Genomic DNA, 24868 nt, shown 5'->3' on the forward strand with positions numbered 1-24868 from the left:
CACTTGTCTGTCGCTGGACGTGGGGGTGGTTTTCTTACCTTCAGCCCGTGTCGCTCTCGGTCCTGCCGTCCTGCGGGTTTTCTACACAGCCTTATCCCTCTATGGGTGATCTTGTTCACGAGCTTGCTGCTTCTTGTCTGCCTCCCCCTCCAGGGTCTCAGCCTCCCAAGGGCAGGGACTCCGTCCCCTCTAGAGCTGCGTCCCTCGTTCCTGAAGTAGGAGCTGCCAGGCGCCTGGGTGATGAGTCCGTAAACCGTACCAGCTGCACATGATCATGTGCGAGAACTATGCAGGCGGTCTGAACTCATCCACGTGGTCTCGGCACACATTCCTGGAGCGCCCACGAGGTGCCGGGCACTGTGCTAGGCACTTTACGTGCATTCACGGCGTTTGATCCTTGCAAAACCACTGAAATAAGCATGCATCTCCATTGCACAGAGGAGGAGACTGAGGCTCTGTGAGGGTCAAGGTCTTGCCCCGGGCCACAAAGCTAGTAAGTGGCAGAGCTGAGATGTGAGCTAGGGTCTGCCTGGCCAAGTGTTTGGTCTCTATCTCACTTCCCACGGCCCCCAGCCCCAGGAGAGCCCCTGAGCGGTCTCCCCCCACCCCTGCTGCAGGTCTGGTGATGTCGGCCATCACGGTCATCATCCTGGTGCTCTACTTCACCGTGGACACCTTCGTGGTCAACAAGAAGCCATGGCTACCCGAGTGCACGCCCGTCTACGTGCAGTACTTTGTCAAGTTCTTCATCATCGGCGTGACGGTGCTGGTGGTCGCCGTGCCGGAGGGGCTCCCTCTGGCCGTCACCATCTCGCTGGCCTACTCGGTGAAGGTGAGAAGGGGAGGACTGGGCAGCGCAGTGGGGATTGGCTGCCCCCAGCAGGGGCTCTGGGGGGTGGACCGTGGGGCAAGCGCTGGGGCCTGCAGTAGAGCTAACACCTTGGAAGCTGGGAGAGGAGACATAAGCAGGAACCCGGAGCTCATATGCCCCGAGGGAGTCAGGGCCTGTGGCAGCCCAGGGGGCCACACCTGGGCTACAGGGACAACCATTATTCACCCCAGCCAAGCGTTACATTGCAGAGGCAGGACCCCCCTCCCATTGCCAACTCTTCACATTTTTTCCAGAGAAGCCAGAAACCTGGACTTAATATTATTAACTCTCTTGATTTTTAAACATTGATCATCAACTCCACTTTAAAAAAAGCAAAAACGTAAAAAGCAAAACTCACCGTGCGGGCCCAAACTCATCGCCATCCCACCAACGTAAGTAGAAATCTGCAGTCAAAGCCCACTAAAGCCGCAGTGCTTCTGCAACTTATCTCAGAGGTTGCTCCCTGAAGTTGGGAAGAGATGAGCCTAAAACCAAAGGACATCTGATTTAAGGAAGCCCCCTCCTCTTGGGGATGGGCTGAAAATGGAAGAGGTTTTAAAAGCAGTTTAATGAAGGGTGGTAAGCCCCTGAAAGTTGACTGTGGACACTTGGGTCTGGGGTGTGTTCCTAATGCTCCCTGGATGGCAGAGCCCCACTGCCCCTTGTTCCCAGGCCATGGCCATCCATGAAGCCCAGACATCTCAGTGGGCGCCTCAACCTTGGCTCACAACACGGCCTCATTCTCTGCCCTCGGCCCCATGGTTTTCCACCTCGGAGGGCAGGGCTCTGCACTCCCAGTCCCAGGGCCCCAATGCCAGGACGTCCCCATGAGGATGAAGGCCTGGGCGTGTTTATAAACAAGGCGTTGGCTCCGAGAGCTGCCAGAGGGCACGGCGGGCGTCAGTTTTCAAGCTGGAATTTGGACTGGGCTCGCCGATGTAATTTCATACAGAAAAGAGATCTCCAGACAGGTGCCAGAAAGTGGCAGCTCTGGGTAAAGGATATGGCCCTTATCATCGCCTTGTTTTAGGGTTCTTGAAGAAACTCCATCCCACAAACGAAAGCCCAAACAGGTCACAACACAATGCTGCTTGGGGGCCTGGGGCCCAGAGATGGAGATTCTCATGAAGCCATGAGTTGGGATCCCCACGGCCACCCAGCCAAGCTTGGGGTGTCTTGAAAGTCACACAGAGGTAGTTTGGGGGGATCATACGCAGACCATTTTAGACCTCTGCACCGTCTACATTTCGCATCTCTGGCACCTGGTGCCTTCAGCTGTCTTAGGTCGTGTTACTTATACAGTCACCTGATAAACTGAGTACAACACCCCAACCCAGGAGAGGCAAAGTCTCCCCTCTCTGAGCCTGGCATACACCCCCCAGAGCCGCCATCAAAAGAACAGAAATGATACTCAGAGACCCAATGTGAGCCATATGTGTGATTTTAAATTTCCTAGTAGTCATGTTAAAAAGAAAGAGTAAAAAGAAACAGGTGACATTAATTTTAATAATCTAATTTACTTTACCTGTTATGTCTAATTACTCGCAATCCAATGTGTAATCAATATACAAATCACTAGTGAGATATCTTACATTGCTTTTTTCATATAAGTCTTCAGAATCCGACACGTATTTTTACACATACAGCACATTTGACGTCAGACCAGCCACACTTCCAGTGCCCAGTAGCCACCTGTATATTTTTAAGCCCAACAGACGAACCCTCTTCCCAGCGTACAGATGGGCAGAGGCCCGATGGATTGATCCAGGCTGTGAAGTTAAACGGAGCCCGGCTCCATTCTCAGCTTTAACCCTCATTATGTATATGATCCTGGTCAAATCACTTGGCCATGGCTTTTCCATTTGCTAGCATGGGTGACCACAATCCTCAAAGGTTTCACAGGCCTCCTGTAACATCAGACAGGAAAATAAGTGTGGAAGAACTTTGCAAACTAAAGTGTGTTGCAGATTCCTCTTGCTATTGTTCATGCATTCAACATCCATGAAGTGTTACTATTATCACAGGTTATAATAAGAGAAAACTGCAATAGCATATAATTCTACCAATACTCATTTCTTAGCAAAATGAACTGCTATTAAAATTATTCTAATTGCACTCTTTTTTTTTTTTGCCCTTTTTATGAAGAGTTATGATGGGGAGCAAGAATAAAGGAAATCAGATTCCTAGGAACAGACTAGAACAATGTCTGATTCAGCCTGTGGCAACTTTCCATGTCCTCCTTTGACAGATAGGGTCACTGTGTCAGCAGGGCCAGCATTAAGTGTGGCAGTGCCTTGAGAATTACTTCATTCGCATGAGTTCCTTGAGAACCTAGAAGAAGCTAGGAGTGGAGCTGGAAAGACAGAGAGGAAGGCAAATACCAGAAAATTCATAATAATATGTATGGTGGGATTTCATTTTTGTTATAAATTTAAAAAGAAAAGATGTCGATACATAAGCTATATCCGTTCTGGGTGATGGCATTATGGCGGATTTGTTTCTTTTTTATGTTTGTATATTGAAAAGAAGTTTTTGATTTTTATTTTACAAGGTATAATATATATTCGATGCAGAAAAAAATAGAATCTATGGATTTTTTTTTAGAATATATCGATTGTTTTAAAAGAAGGTAATATAAATCTCCTCTATCACCCAGAAATAATGACACTAATATTTTGACATTTTTCCAGATACTGTCCTATGTCTATAAACACATATATTCTAAATTTACTTCTTTTTGGTGGAACCAAAAATGACCATGAAAACCAGGCACCAGCAAAAGAAGGTACATGTGAAATAAATAAATAAATAAATAAATAAATAAATAAACAAACAAACAAACCTTAACCAAATAAAAAATGGCTACTTCTCTTAGGGTGTAATATTTGAGGTCATTGTAAAGGACCCAACCTTAATTTATCACCCTTTTCCCTATTTTTTCCATAAGGAATACAGATTACTTCTGTAGTCCAAATTAATAAAGTCAATTCATCAAATTTTTTAAATGGTTCAAATAATGAAAGTGAAGAAAAAGGCTGCACACACACACGGAGCCCCAGCGTCCGAGGCCGTGGCAACCCACGTCCTTTGCATGTTTGGGAAACCAAGGTGCGGATTGAGCAGCTCTGTCCCACCTGCCACATGCTTCCCCAGTGTCCCCACCCCGCGCCCTGGGCCCCCCAGCTCCTTCTCCTCACTGTCGCCCTCTCACCTGCCCCTGCCCCCAGAAAATGATGAAAGACAACAACCTGGTGCGCCACCTGGATGCCTGCGAGACCATGGGCAATGCCACCGCCATCTGCTCGGACAAGACAGGCACACTGACCACCAATCGCATGACAGTCGTGCAGGCCTACATCGGCGATGTCCACTACAAGGAGATCCCTGACCCGAGCTCCATCAACGCCAAGACCATGGAGCTGCTCGTCAACGCCATTGCCATCAACAGCGCCTACACCACCAAGATTCTGGTGAGTGGTGCGGTCTCCGCTGGAGGGAGTGAGGTCTGTGGGGTGACGCACAGATACCAGACAGAGGGAGCGACGTGACTCATATTTTTGAATCCTGCTGGTGCATTTTGGGGTGGTCGTATAGTAAGCAACTTGTTTCTCTTTGATTTAGCAATGATGTTTATATGACCAAAAAAAAAAAAAAAGTGTTAATTGTGTTTTTTAGATCCTATCATTGTCCCCCTTACAAAAAAGAAAAAAAAAAAACACACTTTTTATTCGTTGGCTTTTGCTATGTAACTACAGTAGTCCCCCTTATCTGCTCTCAATTGCCTGCAGTCAACGTCGGTCCCATAGCAGCTGACCCTCCTTCTGACATATCGTCAGAAGGTCGAGAGTCGCCTCGTGCTTGGCACACGCTGTGTCGTTCCCCTCACTCATCTCATCATGTAGGCATTTCATCATCTCACATCAGCACAAGAAGGGGGAGTACAGTACAATAAGATATTTAGAGAGCAACCACATTCACATAACTTTTACTACAGTATATTGTAATAATTGTTCTATTTTATTATCAGTTATTAATCAGTTGTTAAACTCTTACTGTGCTTAATTTATAAATTAAACTTTATCATGGATATGCATGTCTAGGAAAAAACATAGTATACATAGGGTTTGGTATGATCCACAGCTTTAGGCATCCCCTCGGGGTCTTGGAACATATCCCCCGAGAATAGGCAGGGACTACAGTACTCCCAAACTCAGCAGCTCAAAACCAAACTGTGTATTTAGCTCACAATTCTGTGGGTTGGCCATTGAGGCTGGGCTCAGCAGTGTGGCTCTTCTGCTTTCACTGGGACTCCCTCTCGCATCTGTGTCTGTGATGGCTCGTGTGGACAGCTCTGCTGATCTCAGCAGCAGTGTAGGCCAGTCTGGGATGGCCTCAGCCGGGATGGTTCATCTCGGCTCTGTGTGGTCCCACCTCTTCCAGCAGGCTGGTCTGGGCTTGTTCACACATCATCTTGCTACATCCTGTTGGCCAACGCAAGCCAAGAGGCCTGTGCAGATTCAGAGAACGAGGAAATAGACTCCATCTCTTGATGGGGGAACTGCAAGGTCACATTGCAAAGGGCATGGATTTACAGAGGGAAGTAATTATGGCCATTTTTATGAACGATCTACCACCAATGACATTGTCGTTGTTAGTAATAGTAGCAGTATCACAAGTTCTGATAAGAAAAATTATCATATTCCTCTCTCAGCTGAGCCGTGTAGACTTATCATGCTGTAATCCCTATTTGGTTTAGAAGCACAGATGGCCTTTTTGTAATTAACAAACATTTGGATGAAGAGAAACACAGAATTGTCCATCCAGCAGTCAGTCGGCAGCCAGATGTAGGGCATTTCTGTAGTGGGAGCATCTGGGTAAGCGGCTGGGCTTTTTGGCTTACCTCCCAAATGTGCCCTAGCCCTGACCTCTCCCTTCTGCCCCAGAGCCAGCTTGAAGCATCATGGTCAGGCTGGGTTGTAGGAGCCACCAGCAGCTTTATCCAAATGGGGAGGCGAGTGTGACTCAGCAGCGGGGGGCTGAGGGCTGATGGGAGAAGGGGGGAGGAGGCAGCTTCTGCCTCCAGATGCTGGGGCTGCAAGAACTGCACCGTCCAGGCCAAGCAGCCACCCCATCACCCCAGAGCTGCAGGCTGAGGGAGGCCCACGAGGAGAGGAGAAAGTAGGTCGGGAGGACACGTGCACAGGGGTGATCGAGAACCCCAGGGGTGATGCCAGAAATGACGATGATGTTTTGTCTTCTTCCCACCCCACCCCCACCCCAATTTGGGAATCAAGGGAGATCAGCAATGTTTTATTCTGTTCCCCCGGCCTTCCTAAAATAACCGAGATGCTGTTAATGGTCTTGTCCTGCAGATGTGGCAGAGAGGGAACAGGGCAACTTCCAGAGTAGGTTTCGGGCGGTGGGGTGGCCGCGGGGGCACAGCCCTTCGAGGTGGGCTTGGATTGAGATGTAGGTTATGTGATCACAGGAAAAAAGCGGTTCTGGGATCTGCCAGGAGAGCTGAGGGGACATCTCAATTAGGCGGTGTTGCATAGCACTGGTGGCAAAGCTAAAACCTCATTCCCAGCTGTTGGTTGGGTCCATGTGGCTTAAAGGACAAGGGTCAGGGAGTCTACCTGGGGAGGTGTAGCTGCTGAGACTGGAGAGAGGTCAGGGACCCAGGAATAGGGATCCTTGGTTTGTACTCAGGCTAAGTCACTTACCTCTCAGGCACCAGTGTCCCCTGATGTGCCTTGATCCCTAGCATCCTAGGACTCTTCTTTCTGGGTCTTTCCTGAAAGCCACATGGCTCTCCTTGCTGAGGGCTGATGGTCATCAGTATAGAGGACAGCAGAGTCCCCTGGTAGTTGTTAAAGCTCATCCTTTGGAGCCTGGCAGCCTAGCTTCAAACCCCTCTCTAGCTGTATGAATGCAAGCAAGTTACTTAAGCTCTCTGTGCCTCGGTTTCCTGGGGAAAGTGATAGGATTATTGCAAGGATGAAGTCAGTTAGTAAGTGAAAAGTGCTTCGCACAATGCCTGGCTCATATTCAGCACCATGTATGGTTAGTGTGGTCATTATTCAGCAGTAAAATCACGCTTCGACAGGGGGTTCCATCTGTAGCAATGCTGAGGCTAACGATAAATACCAGAAGCATCAGGGCTACAGAGGTAAAGGGTCTTACCCAGAGTGTCTCTCCAACTAGTGGCAAAGCCAACTTACGGATCCTCCAAAGCCAGCTGTAGAGTAGGGTGTCCAGACCTGGCTCTTGGTCACTGAAACCAGTCCTGCGGCATCTTTAGCATAAGGTGGTCTCAGGAAGGAAGTCCTGGGGTCCAGAGAGTCAGATTCACAGCCAGGGCCTGCCAGCCATTATAGGGCAAAGGGTCTCTGAGGGACTGTCCTTCCAGGCCCAGAGGACTTCTGAGAAGGGTCAGGGCTGCTTAGTCCTGAGTAGAAGTCCAGCCACCCTCCAAACCAGGCTAGGAAATCTAGACGATAGGACTTCCTAAAGAGCACAAAGCAGGTAAAGGCAGGCAGCATCCTCCCTACACCACACTACCCATCAGCTTTGATCAGAGATGAGCCTGGCCTGGGAAAATCAGACCTTAGACAGGGCTGTGTTTCCTCCTCCGTGAGAGCACTGACTCTCCCGTGTCTTCTTACTGTCTGACATAGACAACGTGGGCTCTTTGAGAGGGAGAAACACATTTGAGTCATCTCTGTTCCCTCAGGCATAGCTCTTGGGAAGTACTGGTTGGGTGGGTGAGGTAAGTGAATTGATTGGTGAATAAATGTATAGATATATAGTCAATGAGATGAGGAGTAGGTAGGGAGACAGATGATGGATGTGTCGATGATGGATGTGTCGATGATGGATGGGTAGATGGATGGATGGGTGGATGGTTGAATGGATGAGTGGATGAGTATGTGGGCCGTGGATGGGTGAATATGAATTAGTAAGATGCTCAGGACAGGACTATCCCTATGTTCTACTTTCCTGCTCTTGTGGCAGCAAGAGGTAGGAGTCTGCCCCATCTCTGTCCTGTGGCCAATACCAGTGTTCTGTCAGTTCCCCCAACATACTGAGCTGATCCCCCAGCTCTCTAGTCTACATTGATCCAGAGACCTCCCAATCAGCTAGCACCTTCCATTCTTAAAAAAAAAAAAAAAAAACAACACACCAACCTACTTGAGTACTTGCAGGGGTAGTTTGTGTGGGTGTCATCTACATGGATTCACAGGTCTTAGAGACCCCCTGGTCCAGCCCCCTCACTTTACTCTGAGGCCCAGAAATAGGAAGGGACTTGTCCCAAGTCACCCCGTGGGCTACTGAAGCTGGAATCCAGATGTCCTGATACCTAGTCCAAGAAGCAACGAGGTTTGGCTCTGAAGTCCAACAAACCAAAGTTCAAACCTCATCTCCAGCACTTGCCACCTGTGTGACCCTGAGCAAGTCACTTAACCCCTTTGAGCTTCTGTTTCCCAATCTGCAAATCTGTAAAGTGAATATATAATTAATCCTAATTGCTAACATTCAGTTAGCCAGGCTTGATGCTAAGTGCTTACCCCCATGTACCCCTTGTACAATGACCCCAGGAAGTAGGTGACATCACATCTCTAATTCATAGATCAGACCCCGAAGGTGGGAGAAGTGAAAAACCATGCTCAAAGAGTTCCAGAGCAGATAAGAGGCTGAACTAGGATTAGAACCCAGGTCTGTCCAACCCAGAGCCCGTGCAGCCCACCACCCCTTCCTGCCCAACTCATGTGGCTGCACCTTTGCCTGGAGGCAGCTTCAGGGCTACTGTGAAGGTCAGATGAGAAAGTATGTATGTCCTAGCACAGTGCCTGACGTGTAGCAAGGGCTCAGGCCACGTTAGTTATTACTCTAGTAACTTCTGTTATTCCTGAGCCTTATCCTCTGTAGTTTATTTTGCCAGTCACTGTCTGGCTTGAGCCTCCACATCCCTTCCAGGGAATCAGGGCAAATATGACCATTCCTGTCTTGCAGTTAAAAACCCTGAGCCGAAGAAACATCAAGTAAGCTGCCCAGGATTGATCCTGACCACCAAGTGGCAGATTTGGACCCAGAGAATTCTAGAGGAGTTTACCAAGCAGGCAAGGGCATTCCAGGCAGGGACGCAGCACTGCCAAGGCATGGAGACCCACCGATGCGTGGCTCAGATGATCTGTGGCCTGAGCATGTCTCTGCGGCTGGAATGATGAGAGTCAAGACTAGGGGGTGTGGAGGGAGAGCTAGGTGGCATCCAATAAGCCCTTAGAAGGATTCTGCTCACGTGCTCAGAAAAAGCACCCCAGGCAGGGGTGGAGAGTGGTGTGAGGCTGATGCTGCTGGCAGGGAGGCCAGGAAAAGTGGCCTGGGGGGCCCTCCACAGGGTCAGCCTCAACCCCATGCCCCATCCCTTCTGAGCATGGCAAAGCTCTCTTCTTTCCCGTCTAATTTCAAATCATTAGGAACTAAACTTGCCCTCTGAAAGAAGCTATGTGAATCATCCTTGAGTCAGAAATTGCTCCCCTGCCTCAGAAATCCTGGCACACCCTCCAATTTCCTTTGTTGTCTCCGACCCTTTGAACATCAGGACTTCTGCTAGCTTCTTCCATCGCCCTGCTGCTTCTCAGAACCACAGCTGAGCTTTAAGATGGAGATACCTCCTTCCTCGCTTGCGAGGCCTCGCGATTTCTTGGGAAAACGTTCTCCTTTTCCAACTGTGTGTTCTGCCTGCTGAGACCACCCAAGCAGACCTTAACTTTCTATTTTGTGAGACCTCTTTCTAAGTAGGTTGACACTGCTGCTAACATTTGAGGATGGGGACTTGTGGAGCAGAATTGTTGGAAGTTTATGGCGTATTTCTGAACATGTAAACTGTCGAGAGAAAAACAAATCTCCCTGGAGCCTCTGGAGTGGTTCAGGAGGAAAGAGCAAAAAGGATTTTCCTGGCAGGATGGTCTTCCTGAGTAAATCAGCCAGACTTCACCTAATTAGAAACCCCAGGACCTCAGCGTACCCCATTCATAAGCTGAGGTGGCCGTGATGCCACCTTACCCCAGGGAGCCCCAGTAACCCTCCAAGGCGGGAAGGAGCTGCTTGATTGCATTTCCCATGTCTTAGAACTTGGGCACTTAGAGAGGGACTCCAGGAAGCAGAGAGCCAACTTTGAACTCCGATCTCCTGGCTCCAAACCCAGGGCTCCATCGAATATTCCAATGAGCCTCAAAGTCCCCAAGTCAAGCCACACTCTGAGAGTGGCCTCTGGCAAGCCAGGGGTTCCAAAAGGTGCCAAAGACTCTGGAGGTGACTTTGCAGGGCGCTGGGATGGGCAGGTGGGTTGGGCTGTGGTTCCGGTATGTGAAATGGCAGGGGCTATGTGTTGAATTCAACAACTGTTTTGGTTGTCTTGTGTTGTGTTGTTTTTGCAAACACCATCTCTGGGAGAAGAGTTTAAAGCAAATAATCCCAAATGGGGAATTTGGATTTTTAACAGAACCGTTAATCCGTCCATCACACCCTGTCACCCTGCATGTGTGCATGCACACACGCCACACGCACCATACATATATTCATACCACACCATGCACACTACACACATACACTGCACACACCACACACACACCATGCACATGCCACACACCACACACCATGCACGTACACACACACACACCCCCCACACACATGCAACTGTACACACACCCACACAATTACACACACCACACACATACACTGCACTCATACACCACACACACCCACCACATACATACAATTACATACACACACCATACAACTGCACTCACACACCACACGCAAACACACACACATACAACTGGGCACACTATGCACACACACACCACACATACACTCACACACACACACACATACACTGCACTCACACACCACGCACACACACCACACACATACAATTGCATACACACACCATACAGAAACACACACACACACACACACACACACACACACACTGCACTGCTGAGCCTGGGAAGGTCCCCAGGGAGTCTGCTTTCCAGGAGCATGTTTCCCCAGCCTGTCCTGCTCTGTTGTCCTAGACGCACACTGACCTGCCTTCCCAGCCCCTGGAGAAGATCCCATGGCTCTGCTACCTCGTGTTGCTCAGGAGGCCTAGCACTGAGAAGCTCCTGGAAGGCAGGCCTTTAGATGAGAATTCTGGAGGGCAAAGTTCCGCCCCATCTGGCCTCCCGTTGGCAGCACCCTACACATACAAGCACAGAATTATTCACTTATTCACTCCACAGATATTCATTGGTTACCTGTAGTGGGAGATAAAGATAAGCAAGACAGACACAACCCCTCACCCCCTTGGACTCTAAATCACTCATCAGCCAGTTCCCTAGTTAAGCAGAGACCTCCAGTGCTAGTGGAGAAGGCAAGGCTGTGGGGAGAGCACGTGCTACGGGCTCAGAGCCGAGAACACTGGGCTCAAATCCTAGCTGGGCCGCTGACTAGCAGGGTGACTTGCCCCTCTGGGCCTCCGTGTACACAGCTGTGAAGTGGGAACACTCGTGGCCGGCCACCCGGGGAGCTGTGGGGGTACGACCAGACCATGCGTGGGACGAGCCCAGTGAAGGACAGGACAGAGTCTACATTCAGACTCTGAATGAACGCCACGGCTGCTCCTGTTGAGCCGGCTGGTGGTTCATCCGGGCCCTGGGGAGGCTCCCCGCCAGTGCCTGTCCTGGAGGGGTGAGGAGGAGCGGGCTAGGCCACTCAGCAGAAAGTTGTTTTCTATGCACTCCTAGAAGCATCATCATATTACAGGCGCTACCGTTTACTACGCTACGGTCGCTCGGTTGTTTGGGGGCACTTTTTGGAGGTTTTTAGTGGTAAAATACGTGTAACATCAAATGAGACACCTGAACTGTTTTTTAAGTGACGTTAAGTACATTCACGTTGTGTGACCATCCCCACCATCCATCCCAGAACTTTCCATCTTTCCAGACTGAAACTCCATCCCATCAAACATGAGCTCCCTATTCCCCCCACAACCAGCCCCTGGTACCCCCCATCCTACTTCCTGTTTCTATGAATCTCACTCCTCTAGGTACATAATACAGGTGGGATTATACAGTGTCTGTCCTTTTGTGACTGGCTTATTTCACTTATAATGTCCTCAGGGTTTATCCATGTTGTCACACGTGTTAGAATTTCCTTCTGCTTGAAGGCTGGATAACACCCCCTTGCACGTATAGCCCACACTTTATTTATCCATTCATTTGCCGGTGGACACGTGGATTGCCCCACCTCTTGGCTTTTGTGAGCAATGCTGCCATGAACGTGGATATACAAATATCTTTTTCAGTTCCTGCTTCCAATTCTTTTGGGTATATACCCAGAAGTGAAATGCTGGATGATATGGTACTTCCATGTTTAATCTGTTGAGGAACCACCATCCTGTTTTCCACAGCGGCTGCGCCATGTCACCTGCCCAACCAACAGCACACCCGGTTGCGATTTCTTCACACCCCCACCAACACTTGTTTTCCACTTTGTTTTTTATAGTAGCCATCCTAAGGAGTGTGAGGTGGTACAGGCTAGTTGCGCTTTTTTTTTTTTTTTAAGTAGGCTGCCCACCCAGCGTGGAGCCCAGTGTGGGGCTTGAACTCATGACCCTGAGAGCAAGATCTGAGCTGAGATCAGAGTTGGATGCTTACCTGACTGAGCCACCCAGGCACCCCTAGCTGTACTTTTTTTCATCTCATTTTTGCAGATGTTATTTATAACTTGTAGCTCTTCTAGTCATCATTCCTTCCTCTTGGCTCTGTTTGCCCCCCAGCACCCCAAACAGGAACATGAATTGTCGTCTCAAAATTATGCCTGGTGGCTGCATCCAGCATTCCCAAAGAACTCAGTACCACACAGGGAAATGTGCTGGGGGGCTTGGGGACAGCCCCAGGCCTGCCCTTCTGCAAGTCGTGACCATGAGCAGGTCAATTCCCTCCCGGGCCTGCTTCCTGTCTGTTAAAATTGAAATAATACCAACGCCTTAACTCCCTTACAGAATCGGAGCCCTAGAGATAAAAAGGCTCTTGGAAAGTCTACAGCAATAGCAAAACCTCTGGGTTTGTCAAGATCTAAAAAAAAAAAAAAAATCAAAAGAGAGAAGGGGTGGGCCCCTGCTTCTTAGTAATACACGTAGGCGATCTCGGAGCTCAAGTTCATGGAAACAAACTGAATTACGTAGGAGGCAGCTCTGCCATTTGCAACCATGGATTGTTTGAAATCCTTTTAGAGGAAAATTAAAATATTTCACAGAGGGTAATAAAATGCCGGGTATTTTGAAGGCGTAAATGCTCAGCTCTCTTGGGCTAATAAGTAATTAGGCATTTTTATTTAAGTCCTCTGTGTTGTCATTTTCTTTCATTAGTGGAGAGGGGAGAAAAACTGTTGTGGAAAAGACATAAAATTCTGGAAATCACCAGAAGGTTGATTATAAAAATGTAGAAAAAATTAGAAGTAAGTAAAGAAGGGCGCCTGGGTGGCTCCGTTGAGCATCCGACTCTTGATTTCGGCTCAGGTCATGATCTTGGGGTCGTGGGAGTCCCACGACTCTACTCTGCTTCATGCTCAGTGGGAAGTCTGCGTGGGATTCTCCCTTTCTCTCTGCCCCTCTCTCACATGCATATTCTCTCTCTCTCAAATAAATCTTTTTAAAAAATTAAAAGTAAATAAATATATTATTTTTAAAAGCACAACGTAACACCATACTATAGAGACAAAGGGAAGTGCTTCAAATCATTTTCACAAACATCAGAAATGGGAAGCTGTACCAAAGTTTCCTTTGCTTCCAAATCCAGTCCCACCAAAGAGCTCAGGAGTGGGGAGCCTTCTAAGGCCCCTGGTGCTGGAGAAATCGTTCTGCATGGCATGGGAGCAGGGAGGGTGTCCGGAGCCTTGTTCCTCCCCAGGGCCCTCAACTGCCACTGAGGCACCATCCCTCAGCATGATCCACTTGAAGCAAAGGGTTGAGAAGGGTTGTTTTTTCTCTCAGCTGGAAGTCATCTCTCTAGTGCCTCCATTTTATAGACGGAGAAACTGAGGACACGGTCTTAAGCCTCTGTCCTTCCTGAATTATCAATGCCAGTGACCCCACAGCGACGGGTCGGCTCCCTGGGCCTGCGCCCTAACTGTGGAAGGGGGAGTAAGCCAGGGCTACGTCCAGTCACTGTCGTGTCCCCTGCACAGCTGGTCCATGCCAGCATCCCCCAGACCCCAGCTTCTGCCTGTCTGGGAAGTCCTTCTGAGCAGCATGATGGGGGCTGAGGGTGAGGAGGCAGAGCTGCTGGACAAGGCTGGTCTGCGCCCCATGAAAAGCCACTAACGCAGGGGAGGAGGAGTGGAGGTGGACTGGGCATGTTCGTAGGTAGCTATTCCTCTTCTAAATCTTGCTAGGGTTTGGGTTTATCCGCGCTGGCTTTTACCATTCCCAACACCACCTCCACCTGAGACGCTGCACGTAATTTTGGGCAAGGAGTATATGCACGTGTGTGGGGTACAGGCAGGACATGAATTCATCTGCAAATAGGAACCTCCCTCAGCCTCCGGCTCATCCCATCATCAGCCCATATGGAGTCCTCTTGTATCTTACCTGTTAACCTGCGCCTCTCCCACCACTCTGGTCTACATGGAACCATCCAGCCAACAATTAGTAAATGCCTACTGTATGCTGGGCTCTGTGCTGGTCCTGAGAATGTAGCAAGCAAAAGAATACAATAACTCCTTTACTCAGTGGGGGACAGACCCATGAAGCAATTTTCAAAAACATGGAGATATTTGAGTTGGCTCTTAAAAAAGCAAGGAGGAGTTTGCCGGGCTGGAAAGGGGGAAGGAACAGCAGGGGCAAAGGCACAGAGGCATGAAACAGCTCATGTTCAGGCAGCCACACGAGAAAGTGAGAGTCGCTGGGGGAGAGGTGGTCGATGATTTCGCTGAGACCCCAGGGTGGGGGTTTGTGTTCATGTGGCCCAGCACCTGGCAGAGGGCCAGCACTTAGCCAGTGCTAACGAGTGTGAACCAAATCAGTGAGTGGAGAGAAGAAAAAGAGGAAAAGCAAACGGTGGCTTAGTCATAGACTGGAATTGATAGAGCAGTAAAAAAGAGCAAACCAGCTCCATAAACACAAGGGGTTCTCAAAATGTAGTTAAATGAATAAACAAGTTTTCGAAGAATGTGTACGGTCTCCTTACATCAAGTGTTCAACGTGCAAAGCAGCACTGCACATACACACGTACAGACAGAAGGTTAAGCTACGTGTAATTGACCATTCTGACTTATGACAACAGCAGTTTCATGTGGCTGAACCTCAGTCGAGCTCTCAAGGGACAGTCCATCGATAGCATGGAACACTACTCAGCAAGGAAAAGGGACAGGCTCTTGACGTACACACGATAACTTGTCTGGACCTCAATGAGATGGTGCCAAGTGGGAAGACGGCAGTCTTCAAAGGGTTCACATACCGTATGATTTCATGTATATAACAAGCTTGAAATGACAAAACTGTGAAGACAGAGGAACAGATTAATGGTGGCCAGGGCCAGGGAGGCGGTGGGAAGGAAGGTGCCTGCCGCTCCAAGAAGGGTGGCACAGGGATCAGATCCTTGTCCTGAACTGTTGCATGTGGTAGTCACAGGAATCCACGCACGAAACACTGCATAGAACTAAACACACACATGTGAGTGCATATAAAACTGGTGAAGTCTGAGTCAGGCGGGTTTGATGGCCGCAGTATCTGTATCTTGGCTGTGATGCGCTATGGTCACACACAGGTGAGCTCTAGGGGGAACTAGATGAAGCGTGTGAGCCATCTCTCTGTACTATTTCTTATTGCATGTCAGTCTAGAACCATGTCAAAATAAAAATTTAAAACACACACAGGGTAAGGGCTCCTGGGAGGCTCCGTCAGTTAGGCATCCAACTCTTGGTTTCAGCCCAGGTCCTGATCTCAGGGTGGTGGGATCGAGCTCCACGACGTGCTTCTCACTGGGCGTGGAGCCCACTTAAGATTCTTTCTCTCCCTCTCCCTCTGCCCCTCACCCCCGCTCTCTCACACTCTCACTCTCTCTAAAGTAGAAAAATAATAATAAATATTTCTTAAAAATTTTAAACACACACAGGGTAATAATTCATGCCACTTTAAAGACAGGTTCTTTCTGGGACAAGGGGTGGTTTCTGCAGACAGGGAGGGATACCCAGGGGACTCACCTTTATCTGTCATGTTTTCCTTCTCGGGAAAGAAAAATCTGAAGCCAATACGGCACAATGCTCTGGTTCTACAAAGCTGAATGGAGGGTATATGAGTGTTTCTTTTCTTATTCTCTATCCAGCTTGTAGGTTTGAAAGAGTTCATAATTTTTAAAAAGCTGATCTTGCTTAACTCCTTTCAGCCAGAGCCAGGATTGTGTCTGGGATGGAGAGGGCTGAGGGTACGGGAGGCGGGGAAAGGGGGCAGCCCGGCCCTGGGGCCTCAGTGGCGACCCCCTGTGAGCCGCCCCGGCCTCTCTCCCCGCAGCCGCCAGAGAAGGAGGGCGCCCTGCCTCGGCAGGTGGGTAACAAGACGGAGTGCGGCCTGCTGGGCTTCGTGCTGGACCTGAAGCAGGACTACGAGCCCGTGCGCAGCCAGATGCCGGAGGAGAAGCTGTACAAGGTGTACACCTTCAACTCCGTGCGCAAGTCCATGAGCACGGTCACCAAGCTGCCCGACGAGAGCTTCCGCATGTACAGCAAGGGCGCCTCCGAGATCGTGCTCAAGAAGTAAGCTGCGCGGGGGGGCGGGGCGCCCAAGTCGTGCAGCGCAGGCTGTCCTGCAGGCTCGGCTGGAGGGCCATCTGGCTCGCTGAGGTGCAGGGGGGACCTGCCCAACCTCCCACAGCAGGACCACCTCCGGGTGCTTTCTTCACTATTTCCTCTTCAAACTTTCCACAGAGAGCCCCCCCCCCCCGCCTCCTCCCTACGTCACTGGAGCATCAGGAAGTTCCACCCATGAAATCTCTCATATTTCTGTCACTGTTAAATCTCCCTTATTTCACTTCCCTTAGCACAGAGTTGGTTGACCACAGTGATGTTCATCGTTAGCCAGTCCACTCTGGCCCCAGGTGCCAGGGGTAAGCCTGGAGAGCTAAGCCAGTCACTGCCAGTCTCTGGACCTCAGTTTCCCCACTCATACCTTGACGGGATTGGTCTAGCCCAGTGGTTCTTAATCCTGGCTACACGTTGGGATCACCATGGGGAGCTTTAAAAAAAAAAACACTGATACAGGGCATCTGGGTGGCTCAGTCGCTTAAGCGTCTCTTGATTTCAGCTCAGGTTACAATCTCAGGGTGGTAAGATCGAGCCCTGTGTTGGGCTCTGTGCTGGGTGTGGAATCTGTTGAAGATTCTCTCTCCCCCTCTGCCTCTCCCCCCCTAAAAAAATAACAAAAATAAATTGGAACCTTTGGGGTAGGGCTCACACATGGATATTTATTTATTCGGTGTTCCCCGCCCCCCACCGTGCCATTCTAATGTACAAGCAAGGTCCAGAACCGTTAGCCTAGGTTTCATGACCTTTGAAAACCATTTTAGCTGTGGAACTATTTTTTCAGATGAAATCTTGTGAATATAAGACAGATCAAAGTAGATGTGCTCTTGCTGAATGAACTGGGGCAGATATTGCAAGAAGGCTGCCTGATTTCTTTTTGGCTGGTCCTGATTTCATCCTTGCCTGGGGCCCAGGGGCCTGGACCAGCCCTGAAGCATTATGGGAGATGAACTGGACGGACACTGGATGACCAACCACGGCCAGCTGGGCATCACTTGGGGAGGGGGAGGTGAGCGCGAGCTGGTCAGAGGGAGGATCCTTGGGCCCTTGGCTGGACCTTACCTATCTCCCTGCCATCCACCCCCAGGTGCTGCAAAATCCTCAACGGGGCAGGGGAGCCCCGGGTCTTCCGGCCCCGAGACCGGGACGAGATGGTGAAGAAGGTGATCGAGCCCATGGCCTGCGATGGGCTCCGCACCATCTGTGTGGCCTACCGCGACTTTCCCAGCAGCCCTGAGCCGGACTGGGACAATGAGAATGACATCCTCAATGACCTAACCTGCATCTGCGTGGTGGGCATCGAGGACCCCGTGCGGCCCGAGGTAAGCCCCGTACCAGCAGGCTTGGAGAGGCTGGGAGCCCAGCCTGCTGGCAAGCTAGCATAAGTTGCCTCACTTCTCTGAGCCTCAGTTTCCCTGTAGCATCCACAGAGTTGTCTCTTTATCTACTCCTAAACACTCAGACTCATAAGACCAGTGTGCACCATGCATGGCATCAGTCGGCTCAGAACACCGGGCAGCCTGCCCGCAGGCGTTGCTTTTCCCCAGAAGCAGCCCTAGAGCCATCCGCCCAACCATCCAGAAACCTCCCCTTGCTCCCGAGGGACAAGCACGGGGGCTGCCCTGCCTTAGAAGCCTCTTGCCCCACAGGAGCCAGGATCTCCTATAACACATCCATAGGCCTAGGTTCCAGGGTGCCCGTAAAGGAGACACCCAGAAACTAAGGTCACCCGTATTCAGGAAAGCCCCAAGTGTGATGTCACGTCAGCAGGGAGAGTTCTGTTCATTCAGACCCAGTTCCCCAATCAGCGTGCCCTAGAAGGCTTGCACAGTGACGCAGCCGACAGTCTCCCTTTGCCCAGTCTCCAGGGGCACAGAGCTAGAAAGCTAACCAAAGGTCAGCCTCTCAGGCAGAAGAGAAGCGAGTGCAGCACCCCTCCCGGAAGGACCCCGGAAGGTGATGTAGCAAGAGCGCCTCATGGAGTGCTCAGCTCACGCAGGTCTGCGGTCTCCTTTAGCTGCAAGTGCACCTGGCGGGGGACAGAATTCAGGCCTGGGGATTGGCAGGGCTGGGGGAGGATGGACATGGCTGCAGCTCAGTCAGACCGCCCAGGCTGGAGAGGCTGTGGGAGAAGAGAGGGCTGCCTTGAATCTCCAGAACATTGCTGTGGGCAGGCAGAGTGTGTCCTCACCCTGGGGTCCCTGGACGGCAGAGCCCAGCACATGTGACCAAGCACAGGAGAGGCCGGCCTCCACATCATCTGAGGACTGACACAGCTCCCGGGTCCGGGGCTGATTCCTAGGCCGGCCGGGGCTGGGCCCAGATCGGCCTCGGCTGTGGAATTCAGTGATGGGGCCTCTCAGGGCCACCTTCCTCCACTGGAGACAAATTCACTGTTCCCCACTTGCCCTGACACCATTCTCTAGGGGTCTCTTGCTGTTCCCTGCTCCTCTTGGAGCCTCCCTTTCCCCTTCTTTCCAGTGAAAAGGGGTAGACAAAGTGTTTTCCAGATTCCCAGCCCTGATATTCTAAGAGTGTGTGTTCCAAAGACCAAGCAAAACTAGAATGTCACAGACATGGACTTTCACATTTCAGCAGCAAGGAGAGGCGTCGTCAAGAGCGTGAGCTCAGGCATCAGACAGACCTGGGATCCTGCGTCCCAGCATTACCAGCTGTGTGACCTTGGGCCAGTTATATAACCTCTCTGAGCCTCTGTTTCGTCATAATAATAGTATTCTCCACACTTACACGCCCAGGATACTAGGAGGTGTCAGATCGTGCACATACAGGCAACAGGCGGTGTCTGGCATGAGGTGGATGGCCCTTAAATGTGGCGCCCCTTCCTCTATGTCCCTCCCCAGTGGATTCGTAATTCTGGATCCAGTGACGGGTAACAGCCCCTAACACAGAGCTCGGCCTATGGAAGGTGCTCGATTAAGTGTGGAATGCCTAAATGAGAATGAACAGGACTTGAACACCAATCTTCCAATACTATGCACACCCCCATAGGCCTCCTCACTTCCACCCAGGGCCTAAAGCAGCAAAGGCGATTTGTGCCCCAGGTGCCTGGCCCTGGAGCCGTATGTGTTTTCCTGCAGACTGTGTCTCTCCCTGGACGGACAAACCATTTATCAGCCTCCCCAGGGGACGCCCACTCATTACCAGCCACTAACGGGTTCAGGCTTCCCATGATGGGTTATCTCCTTAGAGGTACCAGAGACTAGTGTCCACATAGCAGACGAGGCCAGCCGACGGCTCCCCTAGCCTTCCCATCCCAGAGCTCCTAGCCCGTCACCCTGCCTCAGAGGCAGCCCTGAGGTGGGATGGGAAGCAGCATCAGACACATACGTTTTTTTGGCCATGACCTGTGCTAATAACAAATGTATTTTATATCATGACTCAGTAAGCACATACACGTAACCAAAATAAGGATGTGACAAAGTCATGTGATGCACTTGTGAGAATTTTCTATTCTCTTCTATTTCTTTCTTTTTTTTAATGCTAGTCGCCACCCACCAAACTGATCTGGCAATCTACTAAAGGGGCACAACTCCAGGTTTTAGCTGCTGCTGACCTAGACCAAATGCCTCCCCACGGCCCCAGTGTGCAGGCGAAAACACTGAGGCCAAGCAGGGACAGCGGTGTTCCCAAAGTCTTGCTTAAGCGGCTGAGCAAATCCAGATTAGAGGGCCCTACATTGGGGAAAGGGGGCCTGGATCCAAGCCCCAACTCTGCCACTCACAAGCCACTTCCTCTCTCTGAGTCTTGGCCTTCTCATCTGTAAAATGGGAGGTTGGCCCAGATGCCCCTCAGGTCCCTGCCAAGCTCCAACATTCTGAGCCGGCTGACGGGAAGTCTTACCCTGACAACTTTCTTTGCTTCCATCAGGTGAGCACATCCTTGTTGGTGACCTCCTCTCTCGCCTGGGCTCTCCCCCAGAATGTAGATTTTGGTGTTGTAAGCTGTGCTGGGGAGCAGAGACTTACTAGGGTGACACAGCAGAGTCAAGGGACACGCGTTCTAATCCTGCCCCTGCCACTCCCTCACAGAAGACTTTCTTCAGGAGCACCTCTTCCCTGGGTCTCAGTTTTCCCATCCGAACAATGAGAGAGTTGGACATTCCCAAGTGAGGGACACCAGCAGGGCTGCTGGTGACAGTACTTGAAAGTATAAAAGCTCCGACCTGTCGATTCAGCATTTCCCAGTGGGGTGGGGATGGCTTTGGATTTATTTGCTTTTTAGGCTGGCGGATTTATACACATGGAGCCAAATTCCAATGGTTCAATAGCACAGACAAGGTGAAGTGGCCTCCCATGCCTCCGCCAGGCCCCTGGTTTCCGCCTCACAGGCAGCCACCATCACCAGCTTCTGGGGTGACCTTAGGGGGGTGTCTATGCCTACAGTTTGGGGCAGGCTCTCCCAGGCAACCCTAAAGCTGGCCGGAGCAGAAACCTCAGCCTGGGCCACCTCTAGGGCCCTACAAACGTTTCAGATTGCTTTCATAGCTGCCACTGGAACACAGACTACCTCCCTCAGTTTTCCCACCGGTCAAGGGGACAAATCACGTTGCCTTCCTCCCTTGAGAAGACAGAAGACAGAACAGGCTTGCCGATCACCCCACACACACCTAGAAGATGCTGCCTCAGGTGCATTTTCCGACGCCGATTGAAGCCACTGCGGATAAAGCCACGAGAAGAGCAGCAGTCTGGGATTTGCTGGGTTATCCGGGGGTGTTTGGAGCCCTTGGAGTCACAGATAACGGGCGTCACCAGAAACAACAGATGTTGAAAAGCCTTTATTTAATGAAAACAGGAAGCGCCCATTTTCTGGCTGTTTTTCCTCAGTGAGAAAAATCTTGGATAATTTTAGCAAAACAAGGAATTTTTTTTTTTAATTTTACAGCTATTATGTCTACGTGGAAAGTATATTTCAACCAGATCGGTGCCTCCGTGGCTCGAGTCTTACTCATGTCGGGATCCTCAGTGCCCGGTAGTTAGAGGCTCAGTAGCTGTTTGTCAAACGAATGAGCGAGTGAGTAGTACAAGGAAGTGCTGAGTACAGATTAAGGAAGCACCCCGTTGGGTTGGAGGCATCCAGAATGGCTTTATGATTAGAGGGTATTTCACCTGAAAGAGGGAGAGACTCCCAGATTAAGGGAGAGAGGGTGTTCTAGGTGGAGGGGAAAAGCGCGGGCAAATGCAGACAGGTGAGAGTCTAGTGAATACCCCACTGGATTAATGGGAGAAATGGGTAGGAGGGGAGCTTGGAGCTAAATTGTGAGGGGCTGGCATGTCCCCATCCAAATCCATTCACTAGGCCAGGCTTTGAGGGACTTCAGCAGAGAGATGTTTCATGATGACCCATCTGCCCTATGCCAGGCCCCTGGATGGGTCCCGAGCAGTCCGGAGCCTACAGCCTAATGAAATGTCCAGTGAAAGGGGACGAGTAAGTAGACCAGTAGCACATGAGAGTGTAAAGCCAGACTGAAGTACAAGAAAGATGGCCGGTTACAGGGCCCACTGCCCAGGAAGGAGCTGGAGTACTTCACGGTGGTCAAGGAGGCTCTCGGGTGTGTCCAGGTGCATCTGGAATCCCCCCCCCCACAGGCAGGACACAGGCCTCTAAGGTACCTGACCCAGGAATCGCGGTGGCGTGTCCACACCATCCCACCACCCCAAACAAACGGCTGCCCCTCCCCATCCCCAGACGCCAGCTGTGCCCCACCCCCCACTGCATCTGCATCCACATCCCACCCGGTCTCCCAGAGCAGGAAGAACAAACAAGAAAGACCATGGTCAGGTGCATTGCCAGCCACCCTATGCTCCCCCCACCAGCATCTACTGTCCCCGTGCTTGGTACCGTTTGCCCCCATCACAGCATCTTCCAGCCGCGCTGAGGGGTGCAGACCATCATCCCCACTCTACGGATGAGGAAGCCGACACTCAGGTGGATCTCCAGAGCAAAGCCCAACCCGGTCTTCTGGTCCCTGAGCCCTCTCTCCCAGAGGCAGAGGGAAGTGTGGGGGCCAGAAAAATTAGCTGGCCAATTTTGCTCCTTTTTCTCCCCAAACCAGCTTGTTTCAGGGAGCCCCAGAGGGTGGAGATTCCAAGCAGGCAGACTTCAGCTCCCTGAGACATCCTTGAAAGTGTAAGTCTTTCTAGAACATGCTGCCAGTCACCTTGTCCCCAGTTCAGAACTTACCATGGCTCCCAGACCAGGTACCAAGCCCCTGATTCCAGCACCTTCTGACCACAGGCCCTTCTCCAGCTTCATAGCACCGGCTCCTGCCCCACATCCTCCTCAGCTTCAGCCCCTCCAGATCACCTGTCACGTTCTTTCTACAGCACTCTTCCCAACTTCTCTGCCAGTGCATCTCATGGAACAGTTCTCTGTGGCCTGGGCCACAATAATGTGGCCATCTGTGTAGCCCCAGCCTGGGCACAGTGCCAGGCACCAGAGTCTCAGTTAGTGTTGGCTGAACAGAAGCAGCTCAAACATCCCCTTCTCCAGGAAGCTTTCCCAGATTTCTCCTCTCCATCTACTTCCTTCTGAAGGAATGGCACCCTCCTCTGTGCTCCCAGAGTCCTTTGTACAGAGCTCTCTACCAAGGACCCTGCCTCCTACAAGAGTACAGGTCAGACCCAGAGCACCTGCTCTCATCTGAAAGAAGAATGATTATGTGAAAGTATATGATAGACTTGTTCCACTATGGAGTGGTCAGGCTTGGAGGGAGTGAGCACCCCGTCATCAGAAGCCTGCAAGCAGAGGCTGGCTGGCCATCTGTGGGATGCCTAGCCGGAGATCTGAACAATGAGCAGAGAGTCAGAGTCATGACCTGAAGTCTCTTCCAACTCCAAGACCCCAAGCGTCTTTGAATCAAATATAACCCGAATTATTCCTTTGAAGGCAGGAGACAAATAAGGCATATGTCCCCAAAAGAGCAGTGGCTCTTTCCTTTCCTCTGGAACAGGAGACAGCAGGGGGCTTCAGTCCGGGTTACAGCCATGGTGAGGACACGGATGAATTATGTAAGCAGGATGTTGGACATTCCACGTCCCCACTCTCCCTGGCTCTGTAAAAAGAGCCTAGGTGAGCCTCCGCTGTGGCACGAGGCAGAGGCCTTGCTCACTTGGCCCCCAAGCCCCAGGGGGCACCAGAAGCCTCTTCCCCAGTCCCTGGAAATGCACCCAGAGGAGACCTGTGGTCAGCTTTCCCTGTTCTACCCCTTGTGATGAGGAGATCACTACTTGTCACTACAGAGCTGGTCTCTAATACAATTCTGGGAGCTGGAGGGGCCTCCTGACCTTGGCCTGGAGCTGGCCTCTTCACGACATTTGTTCCTTGCTGTGCCACAAGATGGCCATGCTCAGGAGTCTTGATTTTTCTCTACAAGCAGCAGTGGGGGAGCGCCTGAAGGAGAGTGACACCCAGGCTGAACTTTAGGCAGGTGGCTGGTGGTCAGGTAGGGGAACGATGGAAGAGGGGCAAGGCCGGAGGCAGGGAGACTGGGGGGGGGGGGGCTGGGCAGTGACCCCAGCTTGGAATGGTGGTGCTCTGGGTTGAAGGAGCAGCAGGTGCTGTGGATGGGGGTGGACAGAGGCTAAAGATTTTCAAGATCAATCCCTGTTTGGGCAGGAAGGGGACCAGTGGGCAGGAGTTGTCCACAGTCAGGTTTTGAACAATGTTCTAATTCTCCATATGAGTTTGCTGGGGACGCCCTAACAAAGCATAGTTTGGGGGGCTCTGACAGCACAACTGGACTGCCTCGCAGTTCTGGAGGCTAGAAGTCCAAGATCATGGTGTCGGCAGGGTTGGTTTCTTCTGAAGGCTGTGAGGGAGGATCTGCCTCAGACCTTCTCCCACCCCCAGCACCCCCCCAAGCTTATGGGGTGTGCTGGGGATCCTCAGGGTTCCTTGACTTGTGGCAGCAACACCCAGTCTCTGCCTTCATCGTCCCGTGACATTCTCCCTGCCTGTGTGTCTGGGTCTAAATATCCCCTCTGCATAAAAACCCCAGTCACATTGGTCAAGGGCCACCCTGCCAACCTCATCTCGATTACCTCTATAAGCACCCTCTGTCCCAATAAGGTCACATTCACAGGCACTGGGAGTTAAGACTTAAATGTATTTGGCGGGGGGGGGGGGGGGGGGGGG

The 24868-nt window shown here is 51.0% G+C and overlaps 1 protein-coding gene across 11 annotated transcripts in view; it reads left to right on the top strand.

The window, feature by feature from the left end:
* The window catches only part of ATP2B2 (ATPase plasma membrane Ca2+ transporting 2), a 116612-nt gene that overhangs the window by 68949 nt on the left and 22795 nt on the right, over positions 1-24868 (top strand). For all 11 annotated transcript variants that reach the window (XM_040628450.1, XM_040628452.1, XM_040628451.1 and 8 more), the window contains 4 exons: positions 618-832; positions 4099-4341; positions 16428-16669; positions 17802-18036. In XM_040628450.1, the coding sequence (XP_040484384.1) occupies positions 618-832; positions 4099-4341; positions 16428-16669; positions 17802-18036 (935 nt within the window). The remainder of the gene's footprint in view (positions 1-617; positions 833-4098; positions 4342-16427; positions 16670-17801; positions 18037-24868) is intronic.

The sequence above is a fragment of the Ursus maritimus genome, unplaced genomic scaffold (assembly GCF_017311325.1).
Source record: "Ursus maritimus isolate PB19 unplaced genomic scaffold, ASM1731132v1 scaffold_14, whole genome shotgun sequence".
Lineage (NCBI taxonomy): Eukaryota > Metazoa > Chordata > Mammalia > Carnivora > Ursidae > Ursus > Ursus maritimus.